This window comes from Lacerta agilis, chromosome 7 (genome assembly GCF_009819535.1).
Source record: "Lacerta agilis isolate rLacAgi1 chromosome 7, rLacAgi1.pri, whole genome shotgun sequence".
Classification (NCBI taxonomy): Eukaryota; Metazoa; Chordata; class Lepidosauria; order Squamata; family Lacertidae; genus Lacerta; species Lacerta agilis.
The window spans coordinates 56,991,111-57,014,583 of NC_046318.1; the positions used below are offsets into that span (position 1 = coordinate 56,991,111).

General features: G+C 38.8%; 1 protein-coding gene across 12 annotated transcripts in view; it reads left to right on the forward strand.

Moving 5' to 3' along the window:
* Positions 1-23,473, forward strand: part of ZFHX4 (zinc finger homeobox 4) — a 179,885-nt gene that overhangs the window by 151,841 nt on the left and 4,571 nt on the right. For 10 of the 12 annotated variants that reach the window (XM_033155461.1, XM_033155459.1, XM_033155450.1 and 7 more), the window contains exons 6-10: positions 6,153-6,289; positions 7,079-7,279; positions 8,553-8,667; positions 9,931-15,309; positions 23,424-23,473. The exon at positions 23,424-23,473 is cut by the window's right edge. In XM_033155461.1, coding sequence (XP_033011352.1) covers positions 6,153-6,289; positions 7,079-7,279; positions 8,553-8,667; positions 9,931-15,309; positions 23,424-23,473 — 5,882 coding nt within the window. The remainder of the gene's footprint in view (positions 1-6,152; positions 6,290-7,078; positions 7,280-8,552; positions 8,668-9,930; positions 15,310-23,423) is intronic. The other 2 variants (XM_033155460.1, XM_033155462.1) reach the window with 1 other exon arrangement.

Genomic DNA, 23,473 nt, shown 5'->3' on the forward strand with positions numbered 1-23,473 from the left:
GTAGAGTCCCCCAAGGATTGATAGTGGGACCTGTGCTTTCTAATGTGTTCATAAACAATTTAGAGTTAGCGGTGAGCAGTGAGGTGACCAGGTTTTCTGATGATACTTTTGTTCTGTGTCGTTAAAACAATAAGTGATTTTGAAGAGTTCTAAAAGGATCTCTCCAAACTTCTTGAATAGGCAGTAGAATGGCAGGTGTAATTCAATGTAGCAAATATAAAGTGATGCATGTTGGGGCAAAATGTATTAATTTCACTTGTATGCTTTTGGAAGCTGAACTGACCTAGAATGAAATACTGGAGCCATAATGGAAAGCTCTATGAAGAAGTTGACCCAGTGTGTGGCAGTTGTGAGAAAGGCAAATTCCATGCTAGGAATCATTAAGAAATAAATTGAAAATAAACTGTTAATATAGTGCCATTATACTGTGTAGTGTACAGTTCTGGTTGTCTCACTTTAAAAAGAATATTGTAGAGTTGTTAAAGTTTATGAAATTGTGCATTGAGAAAGTGAATAGAGGAATTATTCTCTCTCTCTCTCTCATAACAATAGAACTTGTAGACATCCAATGAAGCTGAATATTGGAAGATTCATAGCATAAAAGGTAGTAATACTTCATGCAGCACATAGAACTATGGAACTTACTCTCACAGGAGGCTGTGATGGCCACCAACCTGGATGGCTTTAAAAGAGGATTGGATAATTTCATGGGTTATAAGGCTGTTAATTGCTATGCTGTGTCTCCACAGTTGGAGGCGGTAATGTTTCTGAATACAAGTTGCCGTAAACCACAGTGGGAGTAGGGGAAGACTGTTCTTGTGCTCGGGTCCTGCTTGCAGGTTTCGTATAGGCATTTGGTTGGCCACTGTGATAACAGGATGGTGCATTAGATGAGCCATTGGTCTGATTCAGAAGGCCCTTCTTATGTCCTTATCAATACTGATATAGATGTGGTGGTCGTGATGTTTCTGTTGGGGTACATATACTGTATAGGTTTTCAGAATTTACAAGACAATGGGGAGTATTCACATGATAACTAAGCATTTCATTTCCAAAAATATCTGCATTTTAATGCCTTATCAAATCCAGACTCAAAAATATGAATTGAAACATTTAAACACGATGTCAAATCAAAGCATCAACATCAATCAAGCTTCCTACAGATATGAACACATAAGGTATAGGAATTGTTGTTCATAGTACTGTTAATCTTGTGTCGTGTGATGGTTCAAGGGCATTGAGTGTGCCAAATGTGTCTGTTTTTCAAATACAAATGATTCTGAGAATCCAGCATGAAGTTTTTGGTTCAGAATGGCATGAAAGGAGAGTCTAGTAGTGAAAATTTTCCAGAAGTACTTAACTTTCAATATTATATCAATTATCAGAACTGACTCTCAGTTGGTATAAATCATAGATTTGATTAACATTATAGCTCTTGTTTTAGGGGGTACATTGATATGTCAACTCTGAGACATTTCTGAAAGAGTTATTTTGTGCACAGTTTTTCTGCTTCTTCAAAGGCATTTCTCTGGGAAAAAATGTATAATGCGATATGCAGAAATTCAATGATGGCATTCTCTGACCCATATAGACTGCAACAATACATTTTATAATACATTTTATAATGCATTTTGTGTGTATTTATCTTGTATTTATCTTGTAATTTTATATTGTGAGCTGCCCTGAGATCTACAAATGGAGAGCACTATACTAATTTAATAATAAACAACACAATATCAACAACATGGCTGCTGTCACAGTCCCGATATGCATCTATTCAGTGTTGTGCAGCAGACCTGTTCTACATGGTTAGAAGCCTTTCTTACCATGGCCAGCAAGAATTGCTGCTGGGACCTGTTTGCTAACTATTGCACAAATAAAATCACTTTCATGGTTTCTGACTTATACACCACTTAGAATCAGAGATGGTTGTAACTTGAGGTCCATCTGGTAATTTAAACTTTTTCATCCAGAGGTTGTGGACCAGGTTATTTGAAGAACTAAGGCTAGCCACTAAATATGTTAATGGCTCTCTGATTGAGGGTGCTTGCAGCCTTGAAAGATGCAGTGTTTCAGATCTTTTGGGGGTGAGTTGTGGGGGTTTAGGGAAATAAATTTATATCTGAACAATCCTAACATCTCACATCCAGTATCAAACCTACCATTTTGGGTTAAAGTTTGAAGTATGTGGGGACATCTCTGGTCCAGGCTGATAGTAAGATCCTTTTGAATCAGGTTTTGAAACAGAAACTGCCTTGATTGCTCTTGGTGTTTGTCCTTGGCTAGAGTTTGTACTTGGCTGGAGGATTGGTTTATGTAGGGTGTGATGGTTGAATTTTCTGGAAGTGGTTCTGCTTATTCCCAAGAGGGACTCAATGTGGTGCTGGAAGACTGCTAGTTTACCCCATGGAACAGTGTTCCAGCTTCTTTCCCATGCTTTTTAACATTGCTTTTTAACCCCTGAGATGAGACATCTGGAGGTATAGGTTGAAGTGTCATCACTCTGCTTGTTTTCATTTTCTAATCCCAGGGAGGCAGTGTCGCTGACAAGCCAGTGTGTGAAGTGGTTCAGGAGAGAATAGGCTGGACAAACAGAAACATATTCAGAATAATACAGAATTAAGTGGGCTAAATTCCTGGTATAAGTGCTCCCTTGAAGTAATGGTTGTGCAACCTGGGGTACTTCCTAGTCTGTCACTTGAGTGGGCACTATGAGTGTATGTTACTAACTTCAGCTAATTCATCACCTGCAGCCTTTCCTGGAGAAGGTGGATCTGGCTTGTCACTTCCCTACAGGGTTAATAAGCTCTCTATGGGCTGCCCTCAAAAACAGTCTGTAAAATTCAGTTGATGTTGCCAGGCTGTTGTATGGCACTAAAAAGATCAGAGTGTATAGATCGATCTTACTTCATCTGTATTGGATGCCCATTTGTTTCTGAGGTTGATGTTTAAGTGCTAGTATTGACTATTATTGTATTAAATGGCTTATAACCGCATTGCCACAGAAAGTGTCTGCTGTCATACAAAGGTTTGTAGCTCTGGTTTGAATGCAAAAGATTCAATCCCTGGCATCTGCAACAGAAGAAAACTCATGTCTGAAACCCTAGTGGTCAGTGTGCACTAGGGATAGTTGCATAGCTGTCAACCTTTCCCTTTTTTTGCGGGAAATTCCCTTATCCAATGCTATCATTGGGAAACAGCAGGGAGGGTTGACAGCGCAGGCCTAATTAGGCCAACCAGGCCATTTTGTCTAAACCACATTCCACCTACACATCAGTGATGTCATATATGATGTCCAATGCGAGCAGGTAAAAACACAGCTAGGCTGGGCCAAAATGGTGATAGGCAGGGCTTCTGAAGTGGGACTCCAAAGTGCATTCCAGGAATCTCCGCATTAGATTTAGAAAGAGCCCAGCATAGTGCTTTGATTGTTGAGGCTTCAAAATGTGATGGCATACCAGTTTTCCTACTGCTACGTTCCTAATCTGCCCAGACTGTCAGATCAGATAAGGCGATGTCAGGTAGGTAGAAAAAGAGAATCTACCTACCTTCCGAGAGCTAAGCTCTGCCTTTATCCATCTTTAGCTGGCTTTTATTTCAGTCAGCTTTTAAGGTATGATCTCTTATCTGCTTGAATTTTTAGTTTGCTACTGTTGTCTTTTAAATGCTTTAATTGTTTTTATTCACAGTTAAAGATTTCGAAATAAAACATTGCAAAGGAGGTAAATTCGGAATGCACATTTAACGCAACAAAGTTAATCCCCTCCCCCCAATTATCTTAACATTAAACAGGGAAGTCAGATATAAAGTGAACATTTAAAACAGCACAATTAGGAAGAGACTAAAAATATTACCTTATTTTTCCATGTATAAGACTAGGTCCCCCCCCCCAAAAAATGTCCAAAATTTAGGGGCGTCTTATACATGGATAGATGTCCCCCCCCCCATTTTTTTAAATTGGAGTTCCCCAAAAAGGGGACATCTTTTAGACGAAAAAATACGGTATCTTAAGACTGCCAATCCTGCCAATGGTGGTTCATGGCGGGTGATGGCTGTGGGAGCTCAGGCTCGATGACCTGGGTTTGCACTAAGAGGCAGTCAAGAGGCAGGCCCCTGGCCTCTGCACCAGCCTCAGCTTCTGTAGCTGGAGTCAGTTAGGGCCCCACCCTCCCGGGCTAGGTGGGAAAAGGCCTGCAAGGCAAGGAGCAGATCTTCCAGAAATCACAGCCAAAATAGACACCAACTGGTGTAGCTTTCCAATGCATGGAGTGGATTTTCACCTTTTACAAAACATTTCGGTTCCTTGTTTTCTCATGTCTTTCCTTTAAAAAAAAAAAAAGTCACTTAAAATGCCATCCTGTTGATTTATAGTAAGTGCAGGGGTGTGTTGCCACAAATGAATAAGAAGTTATCATGCTTCTGTGTTTAATACAGTATTCCAATAATGCAAATATTTAGTATTTTGTTAATATGACTTAAAGTTGGAATGACTGTGAAATCATATATTTTTGATCTTAAAATAATGTAGTTCCTTATCATAGGCAACTTGCAAATTAAAATAAAAAACCTAAGGCAAGGCCCTGGCTATTACTATGTAATCTATTGTGTTCATGTTGATCAATCAGTCATTCTGTTAAAAATGTCAGAGAAGATACTTTTACCACCAATACTAGCTTGTTCTTAATTAAATTTAACAATAGGGATGAAATACAGAAATCCGTTCAATGCATTTATCATAAACTGTATTCATATATTTAAAAAGCACCTACACAAAAAAATTTGGTCCTTTCATAATGTGTCTTCTTAATTAGTACAGTGTTTTATTTTTTATTTTTCAAATGATGTCCTCATTTTTCAAAGGTAACTATATAGCCGTTCTTGTCATCCTCTCAAGGTGCTGCTTTCCTGATACTGTATTTTATACAAGTATATTTTTTAAAGCTTTTGTTTCAGTAATGGCCATAACCTTATTTTAAAATTAAAGCTAGGTTATTAGACAACAAGGTGCAATTTGTTCATTTATATGAACTCCACGTGGATTTTAAAAATCAAGATAAATCTTCATGCACAACATACAGTCAGATTACCCCCTGGACAATATATTTATGTTGGGTCTGATAGCAATCAATGGTTTAGCTTCATTGCATTTCAAGATGTATTTGCACCCAGTTGTCCAGTGATAGTGTCCTCACCCTGGAAATAATTTAGTTGCAAATTGACTGGAAGATGGTGAAAATTGAAAGTTAAAATTAGAAATACTCATAATAAACAGCAGAAAAAAGGTCAGATGATGCCACGCTATGATGAGATTGGAATGGCTGGTAAATGAGGTTTTGTGTTTGTCATGAGATGTATGTGACATGCCTACCCAATGCTGTTGTAATATCCAGCCTAGCAGAAGAGATTATCTGGCAAATTGACACTGGAAAGAATTTTCTTATGGACTGGGAAATTAGAATTGCACTCTTTTCTTTGATGTGTGCAATCCTCACTGTATTATGCAGGTAGCTCGGACTGAATATTAAATATATAATTTAATACATACTGTTAAAAATATCTTAAAACAATAATACTATTATGGCTTTTAAAAGCATTGTAGAAACATTTAAACATCATCAGGTAAACATTCAATGCAACAAAGAAGACTGATCTTTGTGTACAATTAATTTTTAGCTGTTCAATAACCTTTCTGTTTTCATAGGGGTTACTAAATTTGGTATCAGATATTGTAACTGTGGTGGTTTTATTTGAATAACATAGTGATTGTGCTCTTTCAATATTTTAAAGGAGGAAATAATATTTAAATGATTGCAAATTAAATGAAGAGCGAAGAATTGAAGGTGAAACTTGTTTCTCTTAATGTGGTATAAAATTTCAGACTGATACTAGAGAGAGCTAGTTATTGATTACTGTTTAGAGCAACATAAGGTTATCTAAACAAGAGAGAAGAGTACATTTTAATGTATTTATAGAGTCTGCTCTGCTTCAGAGATAAGTGTGCTGTCACCTTTGTACCTGTTCAGTTTCAAAAATGGTTTAACTTTAATAAGGAGCCCTGCAATATTTAAAATTGCAATAAGACACCCTAAGGGGTTGCAGTCACAGCAATCTGTTAGCTATTTATAATGTATTTTTACATGTTGTCTTGGAAGCAGGAATAAACACACTAGAGAAGGAACCAAAAGTAATTACTGCAGCGGGGGAACAACCACTACTTCCGGCTAAAGAAGAAGATGGCGCACCCAAAAAGTCCAAACTTTCTGAGGAAAATAAGTTTGGTCACGAACAGGTAAAGTGTATTGTTAGATCCTTACTGCCTTGTAGCATTGTTTTTCTTATGTCATAAATATTTTAGGGGTGAATTCATATGTCATGCTAATTCATCAGGTGCTGTGTTGGTCCTGCCAACTCAGACCAGCTGGAAAACCTTGTCCCTCTAGTTCATCTTCCTGACCTTGTCAGTGTTGCAAGAAGATAAAAGGGCCCACATTTATTATAAGAAGCAAATCCTCATGTCAGAATTAGTTACCAGAGCACTATATATGGCTGTTTGGATGCTTGGAGACCTACAAAGAAAAAAATTTAAAAATCCAGAATCCCAAAGAGAACATGTCCAAAACTTACCCAAGCTACCATTATTTGATATTTTAAGCCACGGGTGTTTTATTTCTTTCCAGATGATTCCTGACTGGCCACTCAATAGATACTGTGTTATAAAACAACAGATGTCATGAGATAAAAATTATAAAGCTGTATAAGCTAAGGAGTTCATTTACATGGTATCCACACTCTTCTTTTGCTGCCAAAATCTCCCCCCCCCACTAGTCATGTCTCCTCCTTCCTTCTAAACCTGCACCTTTTTTCATGGCAGTGGTCCTCCCATGTGAGTTGTGTTTCTGGGTATTAATAGAGGCTGAAGGTATTGAGGAATTAATGGAAGATGCTGTAGGTGGCAGGCAACAGAAGGAGATGCACCATCTTGAAAAGAGGGCTAGTAATACTGTAGTGACAGGTGATTTGCTCAGGGCATTAAGCAAGCTTTGTCTAATGGGCTGAATCTTTGTTGGATGTTTTTCAGTTTTACCAGTGCCCTTATTGTAACTACAATAGCAGGGACCCAAATCGTATCCAGATGCACGTCCTGTCACAGCATTCTATGCAGCCTGTTATCTGCTGTCCCCTCTGCCAAGATGTCCTGAGCAACAAAATGCATCTTCAGCTGCATTTGACCCATTTGCACAGTGTGTCTCCTGACTGTGTAGAGAAACTGCTTATGACAGTAAGTGTTTAAAATGCTGATGCACATTTGACAAGTACATGGACTGTAAATGATGCTGAATATATTATGGCATTGTAGATAGAGCTAGAGACTTGGAACCTGGGCTCCTGAGATTTCTTCGTAGTCCTGCCAATAACTTAGTACATCCCTTTGGCCTATTCATTTAACCCTAATTTTCAAAGACACAAGAATCTGAAGCACTCATTAAAAACAACCTTTCAAGATCAAGGCACTCACCTCAGTGCCTCCAAGCACATCCTAAACTGGTTCTACTACTATCTTTCCCCACAGGGGAATGTTTAGTCTTAATTTACTGTAAAACAGTGTTCTGAGGGCTAAATACACAAGACGTTACTGTTTGTTGGCAATTTTATGAGAAGTGGTAAATTGTGAAGAAACAGATAAAAGTACCAGAATGTTTTTATATACAGGATGGGGGAGATGAAATCTTTATTAGTAATAGGACAGGATCCTAGCCTTGTAGTTCATTGTAATTTTCAAAAGAGTATCTTGATCGAAAAACGGGGTAATAAATATGAGCAATTTTAAAAAGTTATAGTAATATGTTGGCAGGAAAGAAAAGGCTAAAAGCATTTGTGTGGCTACTGCTTTATGTAGTGTTATTTAAAACCTGTAACAGCAACTTACATTGCCTAGAATTTATAATCACACTGTCTTCCATATTCTTTCCTTTCTTAATTATGATCAAACCTGACTCAGATATCACAAAAAAGCTCTAATGTGTTGTGAAGTATTATGTAAAAGCATCTTTAGGATTATAGGTCTGGCATGTGCTGGAAGATAATCAGTTGTGATTTAAGGTCCTAAATGCAAAGCAGGAACCCCATATCAGAGGTATATATGCCTAAGCAAAATCAGTAGAAGTTGCCACCTGATTTGAAAACAAAAAGAGTCCCTCCCAATTTCAAGACTTGACCATTATACCAATTGGTACAAACTGGATTGTACTAATACTCTCAGAAGTAGTTATTTTGTTTTGCCTTTTGTCAGCAGCTGCTTAAAGTACATTTTTGACGTGTAACAGAAAGTGGGCCTTTCAATAGCTCTCCTTACCTGTCTTGTTGGGGACATTTCAGTTAGTAATCCTGCATCCACACCATTTGCACTGCTACATCTGTGAGCTTAATTCCGAGATTAAGCAAACTGTTGGTTGTTTCAGTTGGCCATATATGATGATGTGATAAACAGTGCAATTCTCTTGGTGAGCACAGTATCATGCCTGAGTTTTGTGTGTGTGTTGTTGTTTTTAAAGGTTCCTGTACCAGATGTGATGCCTAATAGTATGCTACTGCCAGCAGCTGCTTCAGAGAAATCTGACTGTGATGCCTCTGCAAGTCTGACAGCTGAAGGATCTGGGAAATATTCAGGTATTGCAAGAAAAAGCCAAGCCTGCAGAGGCCAAGCATTGCAGTCTTTTGTCAATAAATCACCTCTCCTTTTGGGGTATGCTTGCTATATAAACCAAAGAAAAATAAGGCCTGATTTTCTTCAGCAACGTTTCATGAACGTAGCACTTTTATAGCATACAGTATATGTACATATGTTTCTTTTAACAGATACAACATCTAGGCTGGGTTACACATTTTAAGACTTGTAGGCTGCATCCAGTCCACCCAATCTATGCCCCTAGTCCATGCAGCTATGTACTGTATGGTAAAGGACCCCGGATGGTTAAGTCCAGTCAAAGGTGACTATGGGGTGCAGCGCTCATCTCACTTCCAGCCGAGGCAGCCGGTGTTTGTCCACAGACAACTTTCTGGGTCACGTGGCCAGCATGACTAAACTGCTACTGGCTCACGGAGGACTGTGATGAGTGCCAAAGCACATGGAAATGCTTGTTTACCTTCTCATCACAGCGGTACCTGTTTATCTAACTGCACTGGTGTGCTTTTGAACTGCTAGGTTGGCAGAAGCTGGGACAGAGCAATGGGAGCTTACCCCGTTGCGTGGATTCGAACTGCCAATCTTCCGATCAGCAAGCCCGAGAGGCTCTGGTTTAGACCATGACTCATTTGTGGTGCTGGTCACTTTGGTGGGAAGTGAGATAATTCCAGATACTTTGCATAAATCAATTTTGTAAGAGTAATGAAGGGGACTCTAATTCAGTTGTAGAGTTCATGCGTCACATGAATAAGTTTCCAGGTGGATATCCCTTGTGTTTCAGAGAAACAGCTTGGTCCTGTGTTTGGGGAATGTGTTTAAGAATCTATTTACAACAACATTAAGAACACTGGAACTAGATTTTTATTGGTATGACTCAATTCTAGATGGGTTCTTATGCCCAAAATTCAGGCTCGTAAACTATGTATATTTCTTTTGATAACAGCTATAGTCACTCATTGCAACGAAATTCTCCTTGTTTTGGGTGTGTGTGTGTTTTAGTGCATCCTTCATTCGATGCCAAAGAGTCTTGTGGTACTTTCATGGATCACAAGCCTGTGATGAAGTCAACACTGGGCCATAAAACCTTATGCCATAACAAATTAGACAGCCTTTACAGTGCCACAAGGCTCTTTGTTGTTATTGCTGCAACATACTGGCTCCTCCTCCTCTGGAAGTTCTTTCTTTTAATATGTATTATATATTCAAATGCTATGGAGCTATATAATTTCTTTCCTTTTTTTAAGCAGGTGAAAGTCCTCCAGATGAGAAGAACACCTCTGGGCTTGAAGAATCAAAAACTGGAATGGAAATTAAAACAGAGGAACAGAAGCCACTCAAAGAATCTACTGAAATGCCAGATTGGAACAAAAACAACAGTAAAGATACAAAGATCATCGAATCACTGCCTGATCAGTTGAATGAGCAGCAGAAGAGGCAGCAGCTTTCTGTTTCTGATCGCCATGTCTATAAATATCGTTGTAACCATTGTAGCTTGGCTTTTAAGACTATGCAGAAGCTTCAAATACATTCCCAGTATCATGCTATTCGGGCTGCTACTATGTGTAGCCTTTGCCAACGTAGCTTCCGTACATTCCAGGCTTTAAAAAAACATTTGGAAGCAGGCCACCCAGAACTCAGTGAAGCTGAAATTCAGCAGTTGTGTGCATCTTTACCTGTAAATGGTGAACTCTGGGCAGAAAACGAAAGTATGGCACAAGATGAACATGCACTAGAACAGGATATAGAAAGAGAATATGAGATGGACCAGGAAGGTAAAGCAAGTCCTGTAGGAAGTGATAGTAGCTCCATTCCAGATGAAATGGGCTCAGAACCAAAGCGGACCTTACCTTTTAGAAAAGGGCCAAATTTTACTATGGAAAAATTTCTAGATCCTTCTCGCCCATATAAATGTACAGTGTGCAAAGAATCTTTCACTCAAAAGAACATTCTTTTGGTTCATTATAACTCAGTGTCTCATTTGCATAAACTCAAAAAGGTGTTGCAGGAAGCATCCAGTCCAGTCCCTCAAGAAGCTAACAGCAGCACTGACAACAAACCCTACAAATGCAGCATTTGCAATGTTTCTTATAGCCAAAGTTCTACACTGGAAATTCATATGAGATCTGTGCTTCATCAAACTAAGGCAAGGGCTGCAAAATTAGAACCAAGTAGTAATGCAATGAGTGGAAACAGCATAACAGGAAATGTTAATAGCCCCAGCCAGGGGATGGTAGATCCTACAATATTACCAGCAGTTAACAGCAAGGAAACCCACATAGATGCCAAAGAATTAAATAAAAAGCAAGTTTCTGAATTAGTTTCTGCTCAGCCTACACATCATCCTCCCCAGTCACCAGCACAACTGCAGATGCAACTCCAGCATGAATTGCAACAGCAAGCAGCTTTCTTTCAACCCCAGTTCCTAAATCCAGCATTTTTGCCACATTTTCCTATGACGCCAGAGGCGCTATTGCAGTTTCAGCAGCCACAGTTTCTTTTTCCATTCTATATTCCTGGGACAGAATTCAGTTTGAGTCCTGATCTTGGTTTGCCTGGTTCTACTGCATTTGGTATGCCTGGCATGGCGGGTATGGCAGGCTCACTGCTAGAAGACCTGAAGCAGCAGATGCAAACTCAGCACCATGTCGGTCAGACGCAGCTACAGATACTACAGCAGCAAGCACAACAGTATCAAGCGACGCCACCTCCAATCCAGACACAAAAGCAACAGCAAACCAATAAGTTAGTGAAAACAGAGCAGAACAGTGCAGTAAGTGCTGAGTGCCAGATGATGAAGGATACACCACCATATAAGGAATCGGAAGAGATTTCAGAGAAACAAGAAAAACCAAAGCAAGAATTCACAAGTGATAGCGAAGGACTGAAAGAAAACAAAGATATAAAGAAGCAGAAGTCCTCTGAACCAACCATTCCACCACCTAGAATTGCTTCTGGGGCAAGAGGAAATGCAGCCAAGGCATTGTTGGAAAACTTTGGCTTTGAGCTGGTTATTCAATATAATGAGAATAGACAGAAAGTACAGAAAAAAAATAAAACTGGTGATTGCGAAAATACTGACAAATTGGAATGTGCAGCATGCAGTAAATTATTTTCCAACATTCTAATATTAAAGAGCCACCAAGAACATGTTCATGGACAGTTCTTTCCATATGGTGCATTAGAAAAGTTTGCCCGTCAATACAGGGAGGCTTATGACAAGCTTTATCCTATTTCACCATCTTCTCCAGAACCACCACCACCTCCTCCTCCACCTCTGCCTCCACCTCCGACTTCTTCACAACCTTCTTCATCCAGTTCTGGAAAGATTCAAAGCATTACTCCTACTCCTTTGCAGGCTCCACCACCAACACCGCCTCCTCCACCGCCACCGCCACCACCACCTCCTCCTCCACCACCACCTTCTGCACCACCACCAGTGCAGCTGCCAGTTTCATTAGATCTTCCACTTTTCCCTCCAATTATGATGCAGCCAGTGCAACACCCAGGATTGCCTCCTCAACTTGCCCTCCAGCTACCACCAATGGATGCGTTGTCTGCAGATCTTACTCAGCTTTGTCAGCAACAGTTAGGATTAGATCCAAATTTCCTACGGCATTCTCAGTTCAAGCGACCACGTACAAGAATCACTGATGACCAATTAAAAATATTGAGGGCATATTTTGATATTAATAATTCACCAAGTGAAGAACAGATTCAAGAAATGGCTGAGAAATCTGGCCTTTCCCAAAAGGTTATCAAACACTGGTTTCGAAATACCCTATTTAAGGAGCGACAAAGAAACAAGGATTCCCCATATAATTTTAGCAATCCTCCAATAACAGTTTTGGAAGATATAAGAATTGAACCACAGCCAAGTTCTTTAGAGCATTACAAATCTGATTCAGCGTTTAGCAAGCGATCATCTAGAACTAGATTTACTGACTACCAGCTCAGAGTCTTGCAGGATTTTTTTGACACAAATGCTTATCCAAAAGATGATGAAATTGAACAACTTTCAACTGTACTTAACCTACCTACTCGAGTTATCGTTGTATGGTTCCAAAATGCACGACAGAAGGCTCGTAAAAGTTATGAGAATCAAGCTGAAACTAAAGATACTGAGAAGAGGGAGCTCACCAATGAGAGGTACATTCGGACTAGCAACATGCAATATCAATGTAAAAAATGTAGCGTAGTTTTTCCTAGGATCTTTGACTTAATTACACATCAGAAAAAGCTGTGTTATAAAGATGAAGATGATGATGCACAAGATGAAAGTCAAACCGAAGATTCAATGGATGCTACAGATCAAATGCTTTACAAGAATTGCACAGTTTCTGGCCCATCTGATTCATCAAAAGGTATGGCTTTAACAACAGTAAGCTCTGGATCAGGTTCCAGTACTCCTTTGATGCCATCACCCAAACCTGAACCTGGAAAAACCTCTCCTAAACCTGAGTCAACAGAAAAGCCAAAGCAAAATGATACCATACCTAAGCAAGTGGAGGCTTCCTCCCAAGGCAACAAATCAGTGCAGCCTGCACCAACCACCTCCTCTGATCCACAGCCCTCAGCTTCTCAAACACAGCAACAGAAACAATCCCAAATAGGAGGCAGACCACCTTCTGCATCACAGACAACCCCTGTTCCCTCTAGCCCTTTAGCAATCCAAATGACGCCTCTTCAGAACAGTCTACCTCCTCAGTTACTACAGTACCCATGTGACCAGTGTACGGTTGCCTTTCCCACTATAGAACTTTGGCAAGAGCACCAGCACATGCATTTCTTAGCAGCCCAAAATCAGTTCCTTCATTCCCAGTTTTTAGAAAGGCCTATGGATATGCCCTATATGATATTTGATCCAAATAACCCTCTGATGACTGGACAATTGCTGAGCAGTTCTTTAGCTCAGGTGGCACCCCAAGTGAGCTCAGCTCATACAGCTCACCATGCTGCTTCAATTCCTGGCTCACTTAAACGAAAACTGGATGATAAGGAAGATAACAACTGTAGTGAAAAAGAGGGGGGAAACAGTGGTGAGGACCAGCATCGGGATAAGCGATTGAGAACTACAATTACTCCAGAGCAACTGGAAATACTCTACGAAAAATACCTTTTAGATTCCAATCCTACCAGAAAAATGCTAGATCACATCGCACGTGAAGTAGGACTAAAAAAGAGAGTTGTACAAGTCTGGTTTCAGAATACAAGAGCTCGAGAAAGAAAAGGACAATTCCGTGCTGTAGGTCCAGCTCAGTCTCATAAAAGATGTCCTTTTTGCCGAGCACTGTTTAAAGCAAAATCTGCTCTAGAAAGTCATATTCGCTCTCGGCACTGGAATGAAGGAAAACAAGCAGGTTATAGTTTGCCACCAAGTCCTTTGATAGCCAATGAAGATGGAGGAGAGAGCCCACACAAATACATGTTTTTTGATTATCCATCGTTATCATTAACAAAGATTGATTTATCGAGTGAAAATGAATTAGCTTCTACTGTCTCAACTCCAGTTAGTAAAACTGCAGAAATGTCACCGAAGAATCTTTTAAGCCCTTCTTCCTTCAAAGCAGAATGCAATGAAGACATAGAGAATCTGAACACAGCTCCTGCTGATGGTGGGTATGACCAGAATAAAACTGACTTTGATGAGACTTCATCAATTAACACAGCAATCAGCGATGCCACAACAGGAGATGAAGGAAACAATGAAATGGAAAGTATGACAGGTAGTTCAGGAGATATGAAATCCACATCCTCTCCTAAAGAGCCAAAAAATGTTCTGAATGACAGTTTGCCAAAAAACACAAACATGCCTAATATGGAGAACAGCGATGACAAATTTCTATTCTCCCTGACTAGCCCATCAATGCATTACAGTGACAAAGATAGTGAACTTGACCAAAGTGTTTACATTACTGATGACCCTGATGATAATGCTGATCGCAGTGAAACATCAAGCATAGCTGATCCAAGTTCACCTAATCCCTTTGGAGCAAGCAACCCTTTTAAATCTAAAAACAGTGACCGGCCAGGTCACAAACGATTTCGGACACAAATGAGTAATCTGCAGCTTAAGGTCTTGAAGGCTTGCTTTAGCGACTATCGGACTCCAACCATGCAAGAATGTGAAATGCTAGGGAACGAGATTGGCCTGCCGAAACGTGTGGTTCAGGTTTGGTTTCAAAATGCTCGAGCAAAAGAGAAGAAGTTCAAAATTAACATAGGAAAGCCATTCATAATCAATCAGAATGCAACTGATGGCTCAAGACCAGAGTGTTCACTATGTGGGGTGAAGTATTCTGCACGTTTATCCGTAAGAGACCATATCTTTTCCAAACAACATATTTCAAAAGTTCGAGAAGCTGTGGGAAGCCAACTGGACCGGGAAAAAGACTACTTAGCTCCTACAACTGTTAGACAGCTGATGGCACAGCAAGAATTGGACCGTATAAAGAAGGCTACAGATGTTCTAGGCTTAACAGTACAGCAACCAGGCATGATGGAGAGCAGCTCACTTCATGGAATCGGTTTGCCAGCAGCTTACCCAGGACTCCCTGGCCTTCCTCCAGTTCTTCTGCCTGGAATGAATGGTCCATCTTCCTTAACAGGATTTCCTCAAAGTTCAAACAGTAAGTAAAAAGGAAGAGGATAAATTGTTGCTGCTGTTGTGACAAAAGGAATGGGTGTGTTGGTTGCCAAAACTTTTGTAGGTAGATCCATTTCTGTCAGTTCTGCGGCTGTATATTAGAACATTTTCTAAGAAAAGTAAAATGGAATGTGTTATTCAAGTAATAACTTACATATACACCTTTAAATTACACCATTTAAGTAACACTGTAGTGTTTATTTTTAGCACTTTTAGATATTCAGGAAATTATTTAACTAATAAAAAAAATATGAAATTGAAGTACACCACAAACTAGCCAAGGGCAGAGCATTTGAACTCAAGTCCACCTTTATTAACTCGCTGTGTTATCAAATAGTATGAGTTGGGTATCTTTACAACATAATAGATTTTCCGTGAACTTTCACCACAGTGTGAAATAGTTTCTTTCATAAAAGCAAGTCAGGAGATAACATTTAGCAACTAAGGCAAAGGTCCAGTCATGGGAAAATGAGGGCCTATACACTAAAATATATTGCTTCCTTGAATTTATCTAGTTTAGCCTGTGATCCTTAAAAGCAAGTCCCATTGAAATAGTGAGATAATCATGGTAAAGACTGGGCTATAAAGACAGTTAATGACTCTGGATTCAAATCCTGATTTTGATATGCTGGGAAATATTTGTAGACTGGGGTTACAGACTAAGGCACTGAGTTCAAATGTGTATTTATTTAAATTAGCATAAACCTGCATGTTGATAGGCAGGATTTACGTATCTAGGGGCAAAAATCCAAACATAATTTTTTCCTGTCTTGTAATTTACTTCAGAGTTAGTCAAATTTTGATCAGAGTTCCTCTTAAGTTAGTTCCCCCCATCAAATTAATAAGTTTTAAAATCTCCTAATACAGCCTTCATTCCGCAGTATACATATTTTGTGACTTCTGAATAAATACTGAAAGTGTTTTACAATAATAGGTTCAAGATCCACACTGTCCACTGCCAGTACAATGCATAGCAACAGCACCTTTCCCATGCAGCATTATTCTCATTCATCCTAACAAAAATAAAAAAAGCTCTTTAATATGGATTTTTTTAGTTTTCACTTTTGTTTTTGGGGAGTAATATTACAAGTAGACACCTTTTATGAATAACGCACCTGTTTATAGGAAGTGAAGTTAAATAAGACTATTGGGCCCAGCCCACCCATGAGGTTGGGGTGAAGCAGTCACCTCAAGCGGTGGAAACCCGAGGCAATGCTTACATGGGTGCCCTGCTGCCAACAGAAAAATGCCACTGCCATCGTCCATGTTCTTCAGAAATTTATGAGCAGGAATCCTACTTCAGGACTTACTTCATATCCTGGTTTGATGGGGTGAAGGGTTAGAACTCTGGGAGACAAATAAAAGCCCAAATCCTGTTCAGTATCTGAAACTTCTCAGATTTTTTCCCTTGTCCAAATGCATACTGTCAGGATCTTCCCCAGTACTGCTCATGAGTAACAACAGAGCCTCTTTGAAAACTGAAGCTATTTATTAAGCATTGCTATTTACAAGCGGAGATAGTCAAAAACATGACCGTTCAATCACTATCAGAATCCAGAAGTACATTCCTTCGGCTCCCCGCCCAACACCAGATTTTCGGGACCCTGAAACGATGTCTCCTGGGTCCTCTAGCCCCCCTGCGCTTTGCCTGTGTCAGAAGCTGTGAGCTTCTGTCCGATCTTGTCTGGCTGGTTGTGCTGGGTCTTTCAGCAGTGTTCGTGAGCTTTCTTCCTTTGAAGAGCAGCTCTCCCTGCCCTGCTCCTGAGCAGGGCTTCCTCTCTCCCTCTCCTCGTAAGTAGCTGGGCTATTCCTGACACATACTGAAGGTTTAGATTCCTCACTTAGGTTAACTTTTTGTTAAAGTCCTTACCTCCAGGCCAGAAATTGGTACCCAATAGATTTTTTTGAGGTACATGGTTTCAGCACTGCTCTCCCCCCCCCACCCTGCTGGTTAGCAGAGTATGAGTGTCTCATAGCACTCAACAACTTCTTAAGCCCTTCATAACACTGATCTGCTATTGCAGAGTTGAGAATTAAGTGGTGACCTGCCAGAATTATCCTATGGGCTTTTCAGCATTTTCTTATAGAGTACCTGACTGGCTCTGTCAAAGCTCTGTGCTCCCTAAGTCCAGTCAATTCTGCGTTACTGCAAGTGCAACAGCATACCATACATCTGTTGCTGTTTTTGTTATCAAGAATGAGGGCAGAGTACATAACTTGCTCTGCTTTAAGACAAAATTTGCCCATAGTTACTGCGTCAGCATTTTGGCCATCTGGAAGTGAAATAATATTTAGATCAGGTAGTAGATGTAGCTTACTGCCATGTGTGCAGGCCAACTCTCACTACTTATAGGTTATATCTAGATAGCTCACTGTATGAACTGGACGACTCAAGTTACCAAATCTTCAAATCATTAATGCAGCTACCTAATCAATGAAGTATCGGTTAGGAATGAGGCACACTTTCACCTGATGTGGCTAATCTCTCTGAATAAACGCGAACTAAAGAGATAGGAGACGTTTCATTCTCCAACTTACTAAGTAGCCCCTCCATCCTATGTTTATTGCCCAGAAAATATATGTTCCTAATGGCTCTTAATGGAGTAGTGGAAGTGAAAGCAAAAGAGCAGATTATATTAATCTTTCATTAGTGAAAAGTACTCCTCAAAAGTTCTTTAATATATGCTCAATGCTGATATGCTTCATATCTTATTAACCCACTTTTAACATATCCTTGTTTTGCTGTGAGCAGCACTTCACATCTGTGTTTGATGCAGCGAGAGAGATTCAGTCAGGATCTTCTTGTAGTCCCACTCTCTGTGCTGATCCCAGTTGCAATCCTTTACTAGAGTTAGTTTTTTAACCTTGTAAAATGTTTCAAAATATGTTAAAATTCCTGCTGCCTGCTCCTGTGGGTTTTTCCTACCACATACTCAAAGCATGATACATGGCATCTGAATTTAAATGTGTAATCTTCTTAATCTTTCCTCTTCATAGTTATGATCAGATAGATATATGATCAAATAGACAAAATTTTCTTTGAGCATGTTCTTCACATGCAATTAGTTATTTACATAAAGATTGGAAGAATTAGAAAAGATGTTTTCATTAACATAAATAAGCTCTGTTCTATAAGTGCTTCAAAATGGCAATGGATACTTAACAGGCAGAGCAGATGAAGCAGAGAAAGCTTATGCAGCCATACATTTGTTATTCCTTGATGTGCCACAAGACTCCTTAACATAGTGTCACCTAACAAAATATTAATGTTACGGTAGTGTTTGCATTATTTGGCACATTTAACGTGCAATCCTAAACATACCAGTTCAGAACAAACTGCACTGAATTCAATGCAACTTACTCTTTCATAAGCATATATAGCATTACAGCTTTAATCAGTCTTACAATTGCTGCACTATATTTCCAAATCATGTTCATTCATAAACATTCAATCATTCATGTCTCACCAAAATTTGAAATCATGTCTCACCGCTTTCTGAAATCCTTTGAAAGTTGGTTGAATTGAGATGCAAAATGTAAAATTCATAAAAGATATTGGGTGGTAGTCAAATAAAATTTACTCAGAGTAGACCTACTGCAATTAATGACCAAGACGGAGTTCGTTAATTTCAGCGGGTCTACTTCTGAGTAAAACCTAGTTGAACATAAAATTATTTGAAAAGTCTGCTTGAAGTGACCAAGAAAATGCAGTGTAACAAGCCAGACCATATATAACCATATCAAGGGATTCAGACATGCACGCACGCACACAGAGGAATGAAAACAGTAAAGTAAAACTGTGTGCAGCAATGATTCCATTATAAGATGGGTGCTTTTGGAATATGTCAATGTAGCATTCACATCAGCTGGAATAGTGTGACTGGAGCTATATACCTACAAAAACATATCTATATGAATTGGAAGCAAATGAAATTCTAGGGATGCAAATTATAGAGATGCAAGATTTTTTCACACATTCCAGTGCACTTATTGAAGCCAGGTGTCCTAACAAGAACTCAGGATTCCAGACAATTGAGTGTTCTTAACTCAGGTCAAAGCAGGATGCTCTCTGTTCTTGTACTGCAATCAGTGAAAATGTCTATGAGAAAAAAACTGGGTAAGGTAATTGAACCTAAACACTACTACAATATTTTAATCATTGTTGCAGTAGAAATGCATTTGACTATTTCATTTTTCATTCCACCTTTATATGGTGGGATTTAGTTCTTAGTTAACATGCACAGGATTATGTTGTTAGACGTTGGTACACCTTAGTGCTTGGGTATACCTTTCCTTTCTTCAGACACCCCTTTACTCATGCAAGTCCTTCAACATCCACACCCCTGCTTTAATAAATTTAGCATCTGTTATAACTATTTACTTGCTTTTAGTCTATTAGGATGCTGTTGCTTCATGTTATTGTCTCTCTCTAACATCCAAGTCACAGATACAGTGGTACCTTGGTTTTCAAACATCTTGGAAATCAAAAGTTTCAGTTTTCAAATGCCGAAAACCCAGAAATAAATGCTTCTGTTTTTGAAGACGCCTTGGAAGTTGAATGGCTTCCGCTGAGGTTTTTTTTTTTTTTTTTTTTTTACAATTTTCTCTATTAAATTTGCAGGCCGCCCTTTGTGCCTTGGTTTTCGAATGGTCTTTCAGAACAGAGTATGTTTGAAAACCAAGGTACCACTGTATATGGTATCACATTCACAAATTAGGTTTGTGGCACATTAAAGACTTTAAAATGGCATAAGCTTTCATGGACCAGCTTTCATCTTCATCAAACACATGGAATGCCATCCTGAGTTGGCAGGTATATATGTGTGTGTGTTTGTGTACACACACATGCACTAACATATGGGTAAACATACAGAGAATGATATACCTGTGATATCAGAGGGAAATGAAATGCAGGAAATACAAAAAGTGATGATGAGATTAGATCTTCAATGTATGTAAAATAATTGCAGTGATTCTCTATAACGTTGTAGGGAATCTCTGGCCCTCTTAACATTGCTGGACAACAACTCCTGTTAGCTATTCTGTCTGATTGAAATAGGGGTTCAACAGTATCTGGGGAGGGGGAGGAGTCCCTAGGTTCTTCTTTCCTGGTACAAAAGATTGCCGTATACCTGAGGAATCAACAGTGATTCTTCTCATAGTTAATGTTCCCAGGCCTTTCTAGCTGATCTTGTATGGAGAATAGGAAATCTTCAACTTTGCATAAATACATCTTGGTTAATTGTGCTGCAGGTAGGAATGGTCAGTTCATTTCTACTCTGTTCAATCATTGATCAGTTAGTTTTTAAGTTGCCCATTCATTTGATACAAGGGCAAGACACATGCTTGGATTCATGCTATGATTCTATGTGAAGACCAAAAGATCATAATATAGCTAGTTGTTAGCCCATATCAGAAATAGATACACACTACTGGTTGGGAAATCCATACATTTAATATGAGTGGCTAACATTAAAATTTAACACAGTTGTCACTTTTTTCTAATAGTCCATTCAATACTATTGTGTAGTTAGTCCAAAAAGTCACTATTTACAGTAATAAGGACATCAAACTTGTTTCTAATCCTGGACAATATATTTTAGTTTACCATTAAATAAAAACAATGATTCAGTGACAAACATCAAATGGTTGCCTTGTTAAATCTTATCACCTCTTCTTCTGAGTTCTAATTGCTTTATCCTAAGCAATGCTAAGCACCTGGATATCGATGATTTAAGCACCATTCAGGCCCACTCAATTAGTACTTTAATGTAACTAATATTCATCTATCCTTGCAGTGCCCAGGGTTATCACTCTTATCCTCTTACACTGATCCTAGAGAGTGCTTTAAGCTCACCATTCTTTGAACATTAGAGTTTATCTTTTCTCGTTGTTTTTACAAAACTTCTATTTCTCTGTAACAGCTTCTTTTAAAAAACGTTTCTACAGTATGATGGCCAATTATACATATCATAGGCATTGCATTACAGTAGTTAACTGTAACAAACATTGTCTATACCTGGTATTTGAAGTGTGACAAGGAATTTTCCATGCTTACTCTTGCATTGTACATAGATACTCCAAATAGGGTCAGTGCACACTTAGTTTCTTTTGCTACTAAAATACATAGCTGCATGATTTATGTCAATAAAAACAACTACATTGCTGACCAGCTGTACTAACACATATAAAACTCAATCCTATGCATACTTACTTGGCATTACGGCCCATTTAGTTTAGAAGGGCTTACTCCCAAGTGAAAAAAAAATTGTCCAGTAACATCTTAGAGACCAACTAAGAACAAAGTGGTGTGCCTAAAATAGCAGGCCAACAGCACAATCCTAACCATGTCTACTCAGGTTCCCTGTGCTTCTTTATACTTCCAAATCATACCTGATTCTGTTTTATAAATCTTAGCCAACCTATTCGGAGTTAAGTACCATCTATGAATCATTTTAAAATAATTCTCTTTCAATGAATGAAATGCAGTAAATTTCAGGTTGCTTTTCCAACGTTGCTCCCAGAGGTTAAGATCTATATTGTGTCCTATATCTATTGCCTAGTGTGTCATTGAAGTTTTAACTAGCTTGTCTTTTGTTTCCCATTCTAATAAAAAATATATATACATTTTAGACAGAAATGTACTGTATCCTTATTTTGTAAGAGTTATTTTGTAAGTCGCCCATTGTCTATCCATATTAACTCTTTTAATTGTAATTGCTTCAATGGGAGATAGCCATAATACAACTGCAGATCTGGAAGGCAAAGTCTCCTCTTTCTTTTGTATCTATCATAATTTTATGTTTAATTCTTGGCTTTCCCCCCTGCCAGATGAATTTAGAGATATTGTGGCAGGGTTTTATTCTTTGAAGCAGTTTAAATTATTTACAATCGGGATTGATTAAAATAAAAACAACGTCCTGGGGAGTATATTCATTTTAATGGCTGAAGTTCTACTTAACAGGGAGTGTTTCATTCTCCCATATCTCCAACTCTTTCTCAACCTCTTTCCACAATTTAATATAATTATTTTCAAATAAGTTAAGATTTCTTACTGTCAGCCAGATTCAACAGATTCCCTTAATAGAAGTATTTAAGATCATGTATGGTGTGGAGAAGGAGTAGTTCTTCTTTTCCTTATAATACTTGAACCTGAGACCATGCCATATCTATTGGTCATAATGGCTATGACCTCCACAGTTGGAGGCAGTATGTCTCTGTATACCACTTGCTGGGAATCACCAGTCAGGAGAGTGCCTTTGCAGTCAGGTCCTGCTTGTCTGCTTTTCATAGGCACCTGTTTGGCCACTATACAAACAGAAAGCTGGACTATATGGGCTTTTGGCCTGGTCCAGCAGGCCACTGCTTGTGTTGTGATAAGCTGGTTCTTCCTTTCAGAGATGCTTACTTTTGTAGTGAATTGTAAATGATCTCCCTCTTCCTTCATTATCTCAAAAGGTACCTATCTTGAAATTTATTTAAATTTAATCAGTTCATAATTTCATTAATATGTTAATGGCAGCAGAGTAATCAACTAAAATTATTTACTAGATTGATAATTCTAAATATCATTTGCACCTTGAGTCTGAAATTAGATTCATACAGATTTGCAGATTGTATAGACATGCCTAGGTAGACTTCATGACAGGACTCTCCAAGTATATTTGGTATCTTTAGTTCAACAGGCATTGTGTTCTTGTATAGGATGATTATAATATGTAGTGCTTGTGTAGCATATGTCAAGTGTTCAAAGAGCTTCTTGGGCATTATCTCAGTACTTCTATCAATAGGTCTGTAAAATAAGCAAGTATCATTATGTCTGCTTTGCTAAAGTTGGGGGCAAAAGTTAGTTAAGCAAATATTATCAAAATGTTAGTTTATGACAGACATTAGACTTGAGATTCCCGAACTTACAATTTAAGGCATGGCACAACAAAATAATAAATTTTATAACGTGGTAAAACTAGGATGAAATCTTCTGTTTCATTTCACCTTTTTCATTTCTCCCCTTTTCTAGTAGTTATCAGGATTTATCTAACTGGCAGAGTTTTGAGACAATAGCACTTTATAATGGTCATGTTTCTGTTGTGTTTCCAGCTTTAACACCTCCCAGTGCAAGCATGCTTGGGTTTCCTACTTCAGCTACA